Source organism: Ammospiza nelsoni, chromosome Z (assembly GCF_027579445.1).
Source record: "Ammospiza nelsoni isolate bAmmNel1 chromosome Z, bAmmNel1.pri, whole genome shotgun sequence".
Taxonomy (NCBI): domain Eukaryota; kingdom Metazoa; phylum Chordata; class Aves; order Passeriformes; family Passerellidae; genus Ammospiza; species Ammospiza nelsoni.
The window spans coordinates 54,303,167-54,320,557 of NC_080669.1; the positions used below are offsets into that span (position 1 = coordinate 54,303,167).

The 17,391-nt window shown below is 39.3% G+C and overlaps 1 protein-coding gene across 2 annotated transcripts in view; it reads left to right on the forward strand.

The window, feature by feature from the left end:
• Positions 1-8,290: 8,290 nt before the first annotated feature.
• IL6ST (interleukin 6 cytokine family signal transducer) overlaps positions 8,291-17,391 on the forward strand; it is a 32,739-nt gene continuing 23,638 nt past the window's right edge. The window contains exons 1-3 of one of the 2 annotated variants that reach the window (XM_059492662.1): positions 8,291-8,387; positions 15,398-15,478; positions 16,037-16,348. In XM_059492662.1, coding sequence (XP_059348645.1) covers positions 15,412-15,478; positions 16,037-16,348 — 379 coding nt within the window. In that variant the 5' untranslated portion in view covers positions 8,291-8,387; positions 15,398-15,411. The remainder of the gene's footprint in view (positions 8,388-15,397; positions 15,479-16,036; positions 16,349-17,391) is intronic. The other variant, XM_059492661.1, reaches the window with a different exon arrangement.

Sequence of the window (17,391 nt, forward strand, 5' to 3'; positions counted from 1 at the left end):
AAATAATTTAGTAAATAATTTAGAAAGCAAACTCTGCAAGTGCTGTGGATCTACCCATCTCTCAAAGCTTGTATTAATCACTTTCCAGCTTGTGGGGGAACAGTGAACTCAACACATCCAAAGATGAGGTGATCCAATTCCACACTACAGTTTTTCAAAAATTTTGTTTAAAAGAACCTACATTTATCTTCTATACCAACATGTTACATGTTGACATGCATGCAATTTACATTATGAAGCTGACTAGAAGCTTGGAGGAGAATATCAACATAATCTGAGAAATTTTCATCATATCCAACGCATTAGAAGTAATAATGACTCCTGTTGAATCAAGTTTATCAGACAATAATGAGTGATATATGAATTTATAAGCATTTCTGAAATACATTTATTCATATGGTTAAGGACTGCATACAAATTATCCTGATAGTAAAAATGTTAATGCCTCTTCTGATTGATGAATGAATTATTATTTTAGTTGATATTGATTGTCACAGATAGTCATATAATAAAATTCAAGTAATATGTAATAAACTGTAACTTTGGAAGAAATATTAGCAAGCAGTTTCATAAAGGATCTGTTTTAAAAATGCACTGAAATATTAAAAGTTTGTATCTCTCAGGATATACTGATGATGATGTGACTTGAACCTGATCTTGAGTATATAGAACTCTTCAAGAGGATTCTCCCACTGCTTAATTAACTATAGACAAAATACATTTAAGTAAACCCTTACAGAATGAATGACAAGTGGCTCCAATTACAGAATAAAAGAAAGGCAAAAGGAAAAAGACAGGAAAGTAAAAAATAAATGAGCAGACAATGATAAAGTAAAGAATGATGGCACACTAGTCTATGTTTATGCAAATAGTTTGGTGTGTATGTTACATCTCTTACCACTAACATTTTTCTGCCATTCTCATTTATCTTTTAGGACCTCTGATTCTGGGGAAGATCGCCATTTTCTCCATACTTTCGCACACCAGCAAGATAATGTACTCCTACTCCAGTCTGGGAATTGAGAGTGAGAGAGAAAACAAAACGAAAAAGAAATCACAAAACATACCAAGTTCTGTTCTTGGAAGTTAAAGTTTGATTACAAATATTCATAGCAGAATTTCAAGTAACAATGACAATTTCTACACTGGGGCCTTAGCTCTGAAAAGAATGCTTCACAGATCAGTGAAGGAGATGCTCTCAGGCCAGGATTTGTATGTTTCTGGCTTATCTCTTAAAGCAATCTTTTAGTGCTATTGGCATTATGGAAGAGTTTCAATACTGACAAACTGGGCTTGATTATGCATGACCACCATTTTGTTTGCTAAATTTTTAATACAAAGCACTTTTTGTGCCTTGGTGGTAAGGAACTCTGTCACTTTTGATTTTTGGCAGAATTTGATTTGTTATATAGCTGAGCTATAAATTGAGAACAAAAGTACTTTTAAGCAACTAACTTTCTCCTAAAATAACTCTTAAAAGGAATTATTTTGACAGACTTAAGCTGGAAAACTTGTAAATACAACAGGTATTCTGCTAAAGGGAGCAGAAATAACAGGAAACAGATAGGAAAGTACATGAATGTGAGTTTGGCAATGGCAAAGGACAAAAAGAGCAAAAGGAGATAAAAGAAAGGAAAAGCTCTTAACAAATGGCAAAGAATGGTAAATAAATGGTAGGGTAGTGGAACAAGAGAAGATAGATCAAAGGCAGTGAAACATACGGGGCAAAGATCTTTACCTATCTCTTTGTACCATGAACTGACCACATGAATTGGCTAATACAAATCGTTACTATTTCTATTTCTTTGACTTTTTTTAGTGAAGTTTCTAGGTACTTTTTAGTCTTGTAGCTGATGGAAGCTATACTCTGTCTCTCTCTCTCTGTGTATATATATATATATATATATATATATATATACATACATATATATATACATATATATATATATACATATGTCTATAGTATATTGTCTCAGCAATTAGAAATTATTACCAAAAGCCAATGTTCTCCTTTGCACTCTTTCATTCTGTTGTTTACTTTATGTGCTATACAATTTCATGTAAAAAACCCTACATTACTTTCTGCATCTCTTAGTTGCTCATTTACAAACTGGTATATTGAATTTTGTTGCTGCTTTTTCAGTTTTTCTTATTCTGAGGTCTTCATTCCTTCATCATACAAAGTTGTTACTTTTTCTCACAAAGCATTCATTTCGGTGACATTATCAGTAAAGTGCTCAGGACTGAATATATTTTACCATGTCTACATTGCTCTGAATAGCATTAGCCAATTTAACAGTAAGTCAGCAGTCAGTGAGGAGTTATCTAATACTAACTTAACTTCAGTGTTCAGTGTTAGTGGTGAGAATGTACTTCCCTGTGAATTCCTCAGTCTTTACTTGTAGCAACAGGCTCAAGCCTTTTGTGTTTTCTAACAGCTCAAGCAGAAAACTTGAAGCTGTCAAGGCCTCTTTTTTAAAACGTGTCACTTCAAGACAATTACCTATCTCTCACTGATGATAGCTCTCTTCCTGGCAATCAGGTGGTATCTCACTGTACTGATTTCAGTGGCATAGTGTAGACTACTAGATATAGCATGGAAAAATACAAAAAGGACTGGTCAGCAGCTTGCCTGTAGCATATTTCCCTTCTGTAAGGTACATATACACTGTTTCTTAAATATGTCTCTACCAGCCTTTATTGAGAAGTCCCAAGCTGTAGTATCAGAAAGCCAACATTTCCAACCACAGCTTAACTCATACACACTCCTTGTGTTTAGAGTATTGCACTAAGACCAGCTCTCACACAGACAAGTTTTAGCCTTAGTCTGGAGTGGCTACAGCTAAATGGAGCAACCACAGTGTGCTGCACAGATTTAGACACCCCTATGCTGTGCCTGCTACACTCTGTAGTTGAGGACCACGAACAGGAGCTCTATTTGTGATTCTACACCTTGTATGCCAGTCATCATACAACCTGAAAAGGCACGTCCACAGTGCTGCTCTGCACCAACTAGAATCTTGCTACAGCCTGCCCAAAACTCAAGGGAAGGCCTGGATAACCATGGCCAGTGCTAATTTACCTGACTAGAACTCTTACCTTACTCACTGGAAAGGACAGAAGCGCCACCCATGTGTTTTTCAAGAGGTCGATATCTGAAAGGAATCCACAATTACATTGATGTAAGACAGACTGGCTTCCCAGCACAGAGCAGACTGAACAACAGCCTTGGTTTCAGAATGTCTTTTTCTATTGCTAGCATGCCTTTTGTCAGCCCAAATAATTAGGCCCAGCTCAGCTGTTCTTCACACATAACTTTATTCTGTGCATGGAGTTCATTACTTTGACAAAAAAGTACTGACTTATATTTTCTGGCATATTTTTTATTGGCTAAACTGCTCATGAAAGCCTTTGTGGCCAAGTAGGAAACATAATTCCAGTCAATCTGAGATGTCATTTTCTTTTTAATCATCTTCTGCTACTCTTAGTTGGGTCTTCTTACTTACTGGCCAAGAGTTCTGCCTTAAGAACACATCCACATTCTTGTCTCTGTGTGCAGAATTACTCCAAAAGCATTTTAGCTCCAGCAGCTGCCAAAAGTATACTAAATTCAAGGGCAGCTCTCTCATGTGGTGTAAGAGACTGCAGCATAACATCTTCACCTCACCCTAGTTCTGAACGAGCATTTCTTCTCAGTGAAGTGCATTGCTCATTCTGACTTAACCATTTTCCATGTTTGATCAATTTAATCCTTTACAGTATTTTTATCTTCATTGAAATTTAATATTTGTTTTCCTTTTTCTGATCTCACCTTTGGTTTTGTTCCTCCAGTGAAGACCAGACCACTTTTTTTCTGATTATCCTACCCTCTATCTTTTCATTAAAAAAATCCCCTAGCAACATGTTCCATCAGTTAAAGCTTCCTGTCTAGGTCTAAAATGTCATTAGCTCTAATTTCCACTGCAGAAAAGCAAGCAGATTGCTAGGCACACTTCTCCATGAGATGTGCCATTAATTTAAAGTGGGCTACAACCATTCTTTTTTCTATTCTATATGCCAGGCTGTATTTTCATGGTGTTATTACTCTTATTCTTGAGAATCAGAATGAAAGAACCAAGTCAAGCCCTCTTCAGCAATCCAAAGCTTTCCTATCACACAGGGAGGAGTCAGTTATCTCCATTCCTAGCTTCTTCCAATGACCACAAGATTCTCCTGAATTTCTCAAGTCCTGATGAAGCGCTACAGACCCTGGCTGAATTTTGCAAGGTCTTGTCCAGAGTCTCAGGTTTTGTGCCCTTTTACTGGGCACAGCAATGCTAACGAATGAGGTCAGTCCTGTTGCAATATGCATCACTCACTCTCTTGTAAAGAGATGCCATCAAGCACCCAGCTGTACATACGAGGTTGCCATGACTGCTTGTGGCTCAGTGAACTTTACTTGTTTGTCACACAAATTACAAACACCTGCGTGCTCTCAAAAAAAAGCAATATGCTCACATCTCCCTCAGGAAGAAGTAGTGAATTACAAAGTCCATTTTTTGCTGCCACTGAGCTACTTATGTTTGGTAAGTTAAAAGGCTGTGAAGTGCTGTAACTGTCACTAAATAATTTCCAAAAGTTACATCAGCCTTTTTTTTTTCCTTGCTGATGTCTCCTCCCTACCTCTTCAGAGGACATCACCATGACTTTTTGACCTACAAGACTGTGGCTTCAATGCAACAGTCTGCTACTGTTCTGACCACTCAGGGCAAAGGGGGAAAAGTTAAGTGACTCTTCTTCATGTTAAAGAACATTAGACATTGGAGATTATAAGTTCAAGATCAGGAGAAGTGACACAAGCTGAGACAGCATTATCACTTTAGCAAGAGGCTCAGATGTTTTACTGAACCTCCCAGGCAAACAGTTCTACATAGTGATTCACTCATCTCACAGAAAATGTCTGGGCATGGGTCAGAACGCTGCCATTAAAGGGTGTTGTTGTTCAGCTTCTCCCTTACTGAATCTTTCCCAACATCTCTGTTCTGAGAGTCCTGAATTACCAAAAAAAACCCCATGTGTAGTCAGAGTGAGGAATCTTTTCACACCCCTGATGCTCCACATCCTTACACTAAGATAATAATACATTCCAGAAAGATTTTTCCTCTCTGTGGCTCACCTATTGTAAGATTCAGTGGATTATGCAGACTGCAAATTTTTTCACAACTTGTTACAAATCCACTGAAAATATCCACAGTGTGGTACAAGATGGTTCCTCAGCAATCTCTAACAGCTTCTCCAAAAATATCTCTGCTCCCACAGTTGAACAGCTATCAACCTTTGCCAACAGCTACCTGTTTTTCAAGTGTCAGTGCCCATCTCTACACTTCCAGGCTGCCTCCTTCTTTCTGGGACTGAGAAAGCAGAGGATGTGCAGGCATGCTTCACCAACTGATATCCTAACTGTGTATCACGAGAGCTTGGAAATATCCCACATAGCCTGATGTGAGCACTTTGCTGGAACACAAATTGCAGTGTGAATAAGAAGAGGGTAATTGCTAACAAAGACCTTCCAATTCCTGACAACTAGCTTTCTTTTATTCTTGCCTCATATATTTAGGGAATATATGACCAAACATTTACCTAAATATATAAAATAAACATTTCATATAATGCTTTATTCAATATGCATTATTTTATTAAATATGTGCAATATTTTATTAAAATGCTAGCTGGCAGAAACATTTTTAAAATGTGGTCAGAATTTTTAATTTCTCTCAGTATTTGGAAGTTTAAATAACTGGTTTTTATATTACCTATACACCAGAACTATACTACATACACAGTACAGTATAAAGCCATAAACAGTAGGGAAGACTATGAAGCAGTAAATCAAACTAAACAGTCTTTCCTGGAAATCATCCATGTGCAGAAAAGCCACTTCACAATATGCTTGAATGGCTTAATTCTCTTCTTTAATAGGGATCCCAAATGTCCTGAATCCATCCAGTGGCAGTTGTAATGCTATTAACTTTTTACCTGCTTGTACCAGAAAGTGGCTGGTGTCCAAGAACAATCAGATTTTTGGAAACTAAATTCCTAATGAATAAATGGTACTTTGTGTCAATACAGAAAAATTAACTGCTGTTGCAAACAAATGATTTTGTTTCTGGACATAACATCAGATATGTGTACACAGTTTTACACTGAGTTCTAGATAGTCTGTGAAATACACAATCTCTTGCTTATTTGAAGAGCTACAATGCATGTCACATGTAAGTGAAGCCTGTCACAGGACTGGTTTTGAAGGGAGATGGAAGGCTGTTCTACAAGTTCTGGCAATATACCAGGAATCGCTTCAGGCTATAGGATTTCAGAATAAGAATGTCATAAGAGGTTTTTTGTTGGCTGGGGGAGGGAGGAGAGTGAAGAGCCTACTTCTGGAATGTCTACTTAGCAGCAGAACACAAGTGATCGTACAAGAGACAGAAGACATGCTAAAACAAGAGGAAAAACATTATTTTTTTGGTCCTTCTGGTTAGAGCCTGGTCCCACTTAAAGCTTTGTTGCCAAAAATTGATTTTTTGAGGATGCTGAAACAGGCAAATCCATACACACTGAAATTCACCAATTATACAATCAAACTGTACTTGTACAGTCCCAAACTGTAACCCAGAATCAATGTAGACACAAATATAAAAACCATTATTTGGTGGGAAAGCAAAAGTGACCAACTGTTATACTTTTGTCATGCTGAAAAAAACTGTGAAACTTATTCTGCAGATGCCATTTGTCCTGATACTTTAGGAAGGGTTTGAACTGCAAAATTCTGTAGGAGGAAATGGAAAGGACTGAGTTTATAGAGTGCAGAGACCACCAACGGGATAAAACAGCAGTACCTACAGCATCTAAGGTTACTAGACAGCATCAGCTGCAAGCAGGGACATAAAGTAATGCATTTAATCTGCAGCCTACATAAATAGCCTATCAGAAATTATGTAAATACCAACAACTTTGTTGTTAGGAAAGCAGAGCAACTAAATGACTGTTGAAAAGTGTCCATCCAGCTTTACTCTGTTACATAGAAAAAATACAGCATTTTCAGAATTAGCAACAACATTTTTGTTGGATTAAGCCATCTGAGACAGTACACCAAGCATAATCAGAGACTGGTACTAAATCTGTGAGAAACAGACTATGTCCCACTGTCTTTCTCCAAAATTCCAAATCTTGTCTTATTAGCAGTTCATGTCAGTGCCTGAAACAGGGTATTGAACTAGATGTCTTTCTTATCTAGCCAATCTGCCCACTCATCTAATGATATAACTACTAGTGTAATATACCTCATATCCTACTTAAGCCCAAATATAACTTAAGAACTAAGGAGGCAAAACCCTAAAGAATTCAGTAGAAAGAAACTCAGACATGCATCAGTGATGTCTTGTACTTTTCTCATTAGGAACAGCCTATTTAGACACTCTCAGCACCAAGCTTCTGGCGTGGCAGTGTTCTTTCTTACTCATGAACCAGAAAAAAAATTAATCTGGAATGAAGAAAGCATCTTAGAGCACACTACTGTGATTTACACAAGTAATTTTTCAGAGTTACTGAATGAAGAAATGTCCAGCGATAAGGTGGGTCATGATCATATTAACGATCTATATTGAGGACCATTCCTCAGCAACCTTTCACAAACACCTTTCTCAGGGACTAGAATCCTGACCGATTTGCAGGAACTGGAACATGGAGACTGCTCTGGATGGCAGCGCTTTACTCGCACGGCAGCTGTTGACAAGAGCATTCTCCAGCCGCCCGTACTCCCAGGGGAATCTTGCGAAACGCCGGGAAGGCAGCTGGCTCCTCAGGCCGGCTCGGAACAACTCCCCCGCCGCGCCGCCCGCGCAGGCCGGGCCGGGCAAGGGCCGGGAGAAGCTTCCAGAGGCCTGGCCGGCTGCGGCCCGGGTAGGGTCCGGCGGCTGCCGCCCAGAGCTGGCACACACCCTGACGGGGCAGCCCTGCGGGGGGCGGCGGGCGCGGCGGGCGGAGGGGCCGGAGCGCCGCGGAGGAGGGAGGGGGGGGGCCCCGCCGCCCTCAGGGCCCCGCCGCCGCCGCGCCCGCCCCCCGCGCGCGCCCCCCGCGCGCCCCCCCGCGCCCCCGGGATCCTGGCACCGGCCGCCGCGTTACGGGAAGCCCCGCCCCTTCCTTTAGCCCCGCCCCTTGAGATGACGTCACGGGCTCCGCGGGCCAATGGTGGCGTGGATGGAGGAGGAGGGAAGGGCGCGCCGGGGCTGGGGCGGGGCGGGAGCGTGACCAGGCGCGGGGCCGCGCGTGCGGGACGGCGGCGCGATGGCGCGAGGCGGCTGTGCCGCTATTTAGGGGCAGGGGCCTTGCAGCGCGGGCGGTGGCGCCGGGTAAGTGCCGGGATGTGCGGCCGTGTGCGGGGCTCCTCTTCCCCTCCACCGCGTCCTCTCCCTGAGGGACGTCCGCCGGCGGAGGCCTTGCTGGACCGTCCTTTTCCTCCGGGCCGTGCGCCCCGGGCAGGGGCAGCGGGACATTCGTTCAGGGCTGACATGGGGACGGGCCGGGCCGGGTTGGGCGGGCGAACGGCAGTCTTGCGCCACTCGGCTCCCGGGCCGATCGCCAGCCGTGCCCCGCGGCGGTGTCTCGTCTCGTCCAGCCTGCTCTCGCCGGCGCCGGCGGAGCTGCCCGGCCGTGACGCTCAGAGCGCAACATGGCCTCGCCCGGGGCCGCGGCTGCGGGGCCTGGGGGTGCCGAGCCCCGCCGGGCCCCATCCGCAGCCCTGCCCCCGCCTGGCGCGGACGGTCAGGCTGAAGGTTATCTGCGCCTTCCCCAGAGCGGCGGTGGCTGGTGCCGGCCGGCCCAGTTGGCAACCGTGTCGCGACCCTCGCGGAACTCGCGTCTTTCGGCCTTTTCGATTGTCACACAAGCGTGGCTGTGGCACCGACGCCCATTTCCTTGATGAAGAGATTTGCGTTTTGTTGCCGTCACCGCAAGTGGTCTGCTCTTGTTGCCTGTAGATGATAGAAAACTGCTGCCCTGAAAGATACGCACACTTTGTCTTATTGCTGGTCCAAGTAGTGGAGGGGATTCCCTGAGGAACTGGGGAGGAGCGGGTACAGTGGCCGTCTGGTTACTTCCCATGTGGTCCTGGGCGCCAGTCATCCCTGTAGCGGGGCTCTGATGCTTTCCCTAAAAAAAAAACCGGCATCATTATTTTCATCTCTCGGATGATGAAACTGAGGCACAAAGGAAAGCAGGCTGCCAAGTGTTTTGGCAGGATTGAGGGGAATAATTCCCAGTCTCAGTTTTCATGCTTGTTTTAGGCTGACTAGGGTTTTGCCAGCTGGTGGCTGCTTGTTACTGCTGAGGCATTCTGAAGGCATAGTTCTACACGAACTGTGTGGGATTACAGTTCTATCGTTAGTGATCTGTTCTGTTGCAGAGGGGGAAAGGGAATCCACAACCTTCCCAAGAAGCTGGATATTATTGGGAGTTAAGGTCTTTTTTCTTACACCTTCTTTTCTATAGAAATATAACATTTGTGCTTCCTAAACGCTGTTACTTTCAGAGGCACGTAGAATATTTCAAAGCATGTAACTTCTGAACAGATTTATCCATGTGTTGGTGTAGCTCAATAAGAATGTAAATGTGGATGATTAAAATTTGAGATTACTTCTTAAAAGTTGAGCTTTCAAAGTAATTGTTTGGATGTTGTTTATATGTCTGGAAATGTGGTGCTTCAAGTAAAGTCAATAATAGGTAAATATTTTTGGCAAAGGAGAAAGATAGGCACCTCTGTAAGTGAGTACACCAAATGGAGATACTCTTCCTGTGCTGCTTGTCTGGAGGATTAGCATTTGCACCGTTATGTGAAATTAAATAACCTTTTGGCCATTTTAAAAATCAATTGTTCTTGTATTAGCAAGAATTGTCTAGATTAGAGAAGCAGTGCTGCTTGTGATCAGTCTGGAAGGTTTGATTTCAAAATGCAACCACTGAGTGCTAAGACATTGCTTTGTATAAATTAATTTGATTTTTGAACTAAAACTACTTGCTAGCTGTGAGAAAATTCTGAAGTATTCCAGAGAAATTGATTTACAGTTTTAAAAAGGCACCAGAAATAATTCAATTATTGCAAGCAAATATTTGATGCCTCTAGTTAGGTATTTCAGTAATTTTAAGCTTTATGCCTGTTTTGGTTTTATTTTTTTCTTTATATTTTTTGTTATGAGTGCCCTACCAAAACTACAAGGATAAGCCTCCTTCTAGAGGCAGAGGAATAAGTACAGTAGAGAAATTACTTGCCTAGATGGTGAAAGGGATAGTGATGTCATTTGTACATAGCGATTTTAAATACAAAAATGTATTTCAGAATATTCTGTTCATATAATATTGCATAATATTTTCAACTGCTTCTCTTAGAGGTGTTTGGTGTTTTTTGAGTCTCATAAATATTTCCAAGAAGGAAGTAGCTTGGAGGAAGGAAGGAAGCTTAGAGATGAAATACGCTTAATTAGAAAGCAGTTATGGTTTGAGTAATCAAAATTCCTTGAGGATAGCTACAGCTTTTAGATGGCTTTAAGTACAGTCTGGCTTGTTATAAAACCTCAAGCAGCAGCTGCTTTGTGAGGCATCTCTGGATCTGTCTGCCTGAGCTATGTGGATTCCTAGTGACAGATTACCTCTTGAAGCTATAAACATAGGTCTTCTTCTACTTTTTTTTTTTTTTTTTTTTTTTTTTTTTTTTTTCTTTTTTTTTTTTTTTTTTTTCCTTGAGGAACTTCTGGAAATCCATTTTCCCAAAACCTTTGGTCTCTTGCGATTGATGTGATAATGAGCTTTAATAGACTGAACACCTTCCTGTGGTGGTTGTGGTGTTATCTATACTTCCTGGCTTCCAGGCTGGCTTTGCTGGCAAGTACATGTTATTTTAGCTATAGTTTTTTAAACTGACATGGTGATTTGTAGGTCACTTGGACAGGAATCGCAACTTCTCTGAAATGGAGAGATAACCCATTTTGTAATGTCATATCCCTGTGTGCATTTTGGGGCAGGTCTCATGATTTATGAAATAAGATGAATTTTTAAGATTTCTCTCTTGCTCAGAATAAGTAGTGATACCTGTTTTGCACAAAAGCCTGATACTTCTTCACAAACTATTGGTCACAGGTTGATCTTAAAACTCAACATGTGCTTCTTTGTGCATATAAGTTGTGATTTTAGGGTTGTTAGTAGCTTTTCATTGACATGGCATGAAGCATCAATTTAAGGATCAGACATAAAGGCTTAGTGCTTTCCTTTCAAAATGGCTGCAGGATGTGAAGGATAACAAAAATCCCATTTGATTAGGATATTAAATGGTATGATCTTATGGCATATGCGTTTTAGAAGTCTGTCTTTACAGAAATAATCAAAGCGTTTTAACTTTTTTTTTCCTCTTTGAGTTAGTTTCTTTTCTGAGAGTTAAGGACTGTCATCAGCAGCGTTCTAATTGACCATGTTGGTTTTACTCAGTATTTTGATGGATTTTGATTTTTGGCCACTAAACCATGTGAACAACCTGGCATACTTCTACAGTCAGTTTCTTTCCCTGTCTCCCTTGCCTCTTCACTTAGTGATCCACAACAACTTCATAGTATAAAGTGTTGGTTTGGCTCTTTGGTTTTGTTTGTTTTTAATAGAAGGCATCTGAACTGGCCAGCTGTTTCAGTGTTCATTCAGCATTGGGTTCAGCTTTCACCTTAGATGTATATATATATATACACTGTACCAGTCAGTAAAACATAAAACTTGGGTTAAGCCGTCCATAGTGATTGAAAGAAACTGAGTTTTCTGTTGTCCAGACTAACAGCTTAGTCTGCCTTGTAATTGTGAATTGTGTGCAGTTAGTGTTTAGCATCACTGTTGAATGATGGCACTGTCTTTTAAGGTTTGATGTTGCTTACATGCAGGGTTTCTGTACCGTCTTCACCGGAGCATTTTTACACACTCAGATAAGAAAACAACAGTTTGCATAAAAGTATTTTCCTCATTCTAATATGAAGTGTGGTTCTTTGCTTTGTTAGTTTTAAGTCCCACCATTTATTTGGATTTTTTTCATTTCCTTTATGGTTTTCAGGTAGGCAGGATGGATGGAAATGTCTAGTGTAACTCTGGATCTTTCCCGTAGAACTAAATTTCAATTAAGAATCGGTCTTGTAAAAGCCAGAGACACTAATGTTTTTAAAAATAGCACACATTAGAAGGGATTGTAATAGCCCCTTTGTGGGTTTAGAGGTGTGTAGCTTCAGTCTTCTTCAAACCATGTTGATCATCGGGGGTGGGGATAAGCAAAATACCTCAGAGCAGCCTGAAGCAGATACATGCTGAATCGAGGCGTGGCTTTGACACTGCGGTTTCAGCTGCTTCGTTCCCATACTGGAGGGGGGTGGCTTTCCACTTTACTCTCCTTTGCAGGTGATGGACATGAAGCTCCATTCTCTTGCCTTTTAGGAGCTGACTGCGGTGGAATTGAGTAGTATGATTTGTGGAGGGTTTATCTGCTCCCTCATAACAGTTGCTAAACTTTCCAAAGTGCAAAGTAGTAGAGATTTGAACTTCAGTCTCTTACATGTGAATGAATCTGCTTGGAGCAACTGAAATGTTGTTTTTCAAGTCTGGAAGACAGCTGAATATAGAAATGGCATTTATATGAAAAAATATAATCATTTAATTTTCATTTCCAGTGGAAAAAATCATACTTCAGGACAAAATGTGTGATAATTATTTATTATTGTTTACTTATTAAGTTGGTTATTGCTTTTTATTTATTTATTCTTTCATTTGCTTTACAGTGCGCTTTTAATAACCTGAGCCATACTTAATAACTGCTGGCATAAAAATCAGTGAATAGTTTTGTGGAAATACTGTTTGACTTTAATAAATAATTACCCAAAAGAAAATCAGTGACTTTGTAATGATGTAATAGCTTAGGTGACCCTGCCATTACTCTAGGGTGGCATGAATCATGATGGCAAATGAGAGAGAAATTAAAAACTTTTTAAACTTTTCTTTTTACATCTGTTTCATTCTTTCCCCTTCAGTATGAAAGGTGCTTCTGCTGTTGTTTTGCAGCTTTTGGCAATTAGCAGTGAAGCAGAGCTCCTGTTTCTTTCCACTTAGCTTGTAGTTGCCCTTAGGCTTCTGATGAATTTCAGATCTTCTGCAACTCAAATTGTTCCAGTTAAATAATTTAAATTAATCGTGCTTGAAATAACAGATCTGTCTGTAGTAGAGCTCAATGGGCTTTGGTTAACAAGCAGTATTCTGGTAAGTGTTAGCGCAAGTCTAGTCATTAAAGTAGATCCCTATGAGCTGGTTTTATTTGGTGATTTAAACTAAAAGAGACTACTCTTTAGAATTTGGTTGTATTCACCATGCAAATTTATAAAAATGTGTTAAACTAGTTGTTGGGTTTTTTTTTAATTCAGAAATTCATGTGTGGGTAGAAATCCTATTTTTCAGATGTTGGACGCTTTACTTCCAAAATAAGCAAGAATCAATTGGTATAGTTATTTCACTGTACCCTTGTAATAAATGTCCAAATATACATTGCATTTAAAGCAGTACAGTGGTTCTTATGTCCAGCCCAGTGAGAGTACATAAGTAGAACACAGAAAAAATTAATAGCTTTTTGGTTCTCAATGCCATATAGCTATAGTCTGATGACAAATGACTTGTTATTTAGTTGAAGAATGAGCTAAAACTTTCAGTGACAAACAAATGCTTGTTAGTATATTTATCAAGTCTTTCAATCAGCAATGTTTCTGCTGTAAAGTTTCTATACAGGAAATTTTGGTGGACTTTGGGTAATGAACTCACAGGTATAAAAGCAAATAAAGATACCTGGATGATTCTGATGGCTTTTATTTTAGTTCTAACTGAAGGACACCTAGGTTGGCAAACGCTGCAAAGACTCTGCTATAAGTGTTTGAGATCTGCTTTCATTTAATTGTTCATGTGACTAGAGATTTTCTTTACATTACACTGTTCATCTTGATTTGTAAAGAAAAAAATGGCTTAGTTGTGTTGATGTGTAAGGAATGAGGTTCTTGCTTGGGGGTGATCCATGCTTAAATGTGTGTCTAGTTTTACTTATATATATGTGTGTGTGAAATACCTTGTTTCTGTCACTATTATGAGGTAAATTACATGCAATCAAAGTAAAGGGATTTTTACTGTCATAAATTGAAGTTTCTTCTGATAATAGTAAGTGAAGCTTATTTGATTTCCTGTCTAGGGAATAGTGTGGAATTCCCTTAAAATTTTTAGTGACTTTCCTTTTATGGGGCAAAGCTAAGAATACTAGTTTCCAGGGAAGTTCTGTCAGGTTAGTGAAAATAAAGCTTCAGAAACAATGTTGCTGTAGGCCATCTCTCCTCACATCTCTGTAAACATAAAGAGCCTGTGTTAAGTTTCTAGGTGTAAGAATAGCATGAAGTCTGCTTCTAGAAATCAGCTTGTGAACTAAATGCTTTATTTCACTAAGCCAATCTACCCGTTCCTGTAAAGATGCCTAAATGTGGCTAAAAATAATATAGCTTAGTAGAGAGTGGTCACTTGCTTTTGGTAGTCTAGGACTGCTTTAAAACTGTAAGTTGAGAAAACCAGAACACATAGTGGCTTCATAACAATGGGGGCGTGTGAATGCTGTGTATGCTTCAGTATCTCTAAAGTGTATTCTAGAAATGTCAAAACTTGAGAACGAGTGGGCTCTGTTGTAATACAGAAATAAATATGGTATTATAGAAGGTGCTTCAGCTTTTGGGAAATTGCAAGCTCCCTTGTAAAGTTTTGTAGAATTAATTAGTGCTTTTTCTATAGTAGACAGCAGTTCTTGATATGGAAGCATTGTGCTTTGTAATTCCTGAGTGTATTTTAAGTCACTCTTGTGAATGAGACACATGGTTTTGTGGTGAGTTGTTTTGAACCTTGTCTGAACCTTAAGGGCCTGAAGATGTATGAAAACCATAATCAAATTCATAGGGTTATGTATTAAAACCTGAACCACACCGTTACACCCTATATTCTAACTGAACCTCCTACAGAGTTACCTGTGAAGTTTGTTTTTATATACAGTGTGAAAACCTAAAGCTGATACATTTCTTAAACTTGTAATTAAATCAGCTTTAAACAGCCTTAGTTTTTTTTTTTTTTAGCAAACATTTGATTTTGTTTTAGCAGTCAGGAAAATGGAAACAATTTGCCCATTCTAAGGTGAGAAGATACACACATTTATTTTACTGGAAGTGTTTGTATCTAAGATATTATGTTAGAGCAAATACAAATCTGATTTTGACATTGATCTAAAGTAAAGAGTAATGGTTTAAATTTAAAAATATATATCTTTCTCTTGTTACAGAAATTCTGTGCAGCATGTTTTCTAGGTGGAACTGGGTGGCCTGTGGCTTCTATCTGGTGTTGAGTATTTGTTCTCCTGACGGTAAGAGTTCTGTATCTCAAATACAAGAGGCTATAGAGCTAGTTTCATCAAATGTTTGAAGCAGCTGCTAGCTTTTTGTCTAGATACTTGTTGGATGAGGACAGAAAGTAAGGTGTGTTAGGATAGACACGCCTAGTCTTCTAACACTAGTTCACCATAACACAGGTGCACACTTACTCCACTTTTCCTATGCTAACTTTCTTAATAAAAAAAACTTTTTTATCAAAAGAGTGACCTCAAGTACAACAACTTCCTCCTTCAAAAGATATAAACATGCAACCCTTGACTCTCCTCTCTGTCTTATACCTGTATTTATTAATAGAGCTTTCCTAGCTTCATGAAATGCTCTTGCAGAGCCTAAAGAATACAATGCTGTTTTTTGCCCTTAAATCTTCATGGTAGTCTACCAATGCGTTTCAGTTTTATTATTGTCGGGTAACTATTTAACTTGCTGCTTAGACAGATATAGTGTTTTTAACATTGCACTAGTGATGTATCAGCAATATTGGTTAGGGGATGTTGTGTAGTTCTTAATAAATGCGACATTTTTCTTTTTAGCTTCAAGTGGACTTGTGCAGTCATGTGGTCACATCATCCCGGAGTCACCTGTCCTGGCCCTTGGTTCCAATTTCACAGCATTATGCATTCTGAATGAGAGTTGTCTTGACTTTGGCAATATCTATGCCAGTCAGATTATCTGGAAGATTAAAAATAGAGTGGTACCCAAAGAACAGTATCGTGAAATAAACAGAACAGTTTCCAGTGTCACATTCAATGACACTTCTACACTGGCTACTCCTCTGACATGCAACATTTTAGCAGATGGACAGATTGAACAGAACATTTATGGAATTACAGTTACAGTAGGCTGTGAGTACCATTTTTTTTTACATTTTATTCTGGTCTTAAGAAAATTGCTTCTGAGAAATGGGAAAATGCAAAAAAATAGAAAATGTGCATATCTTTAGGCACTTCATTTTTAATCCCTCAGTTCCCGGATAATTGAGTAGAAAATCATCAAATTACATGCCACCACAGCTGCTCAATATGCACTGAAGAAAGTTTTCAGAAAAGTAGAAAATACTCTGGAGTATTTCAGTGTTGAAATAGGAAAAATGAAACAACAAAAAGCAGCAGATTTTACTTACAGAATAAAGTTGTGCATTTAAATGAAATAGGAAGTAGGAAATTAATTTTTCCTTACTTCTTGATTCTGTGTCAGAGTTGGAGGAAATACTTTTAGTGACATGTCCTGGTTTCATACTAACATTTTGGAAATAATGTTTTCTTCATTAATGGACTGAGAAACATTTAGTTCATCTGTATCACTAAAGTTAACCTGAATTGTCTTAAGGATGGAACATATTATTTGGATTCCTTTATCTCTATACCAAAGAAATAACTTTTAACTAGTTATAAGCTTAATTTATTCTAGAATGATAGCACTTGCATGGTTCAGACCAAGTGCTTTTAGAAAGACTGACTTGAGAAAGTCACGTGAATAAATGCTACTTCTTAATTACTTGGTATCCTGCTAATAATAGAACAAGTGTTGTAGTGTCCTAAGTATCATATGATATGGCTGATTATCCATTATCATATGATATGGTTGTCTCCTAGTGATGGCAAAAAGTACTGCAGTTGTGAATGGTCTGCATGCAAAAGGCCTGCTTGAGTTCACAATTTAAAATTATATGCTTCTAGCATGACTTAAAAGATGCTATCACAGGAAAGTAATGTTTTCCATTTCTATTTCTGAGGAGTAAATACTGTACTAGAAAAGATAAAATAAATATTTTAAAAAGGTAAAATATATGGAAAGGTGAGGACAGATAAATTATTCTAAGATTATAAATGTAATGACAGTGCAGATGACGTTCCACATGTGTAATTCATGTTACAATCCTTGAGAT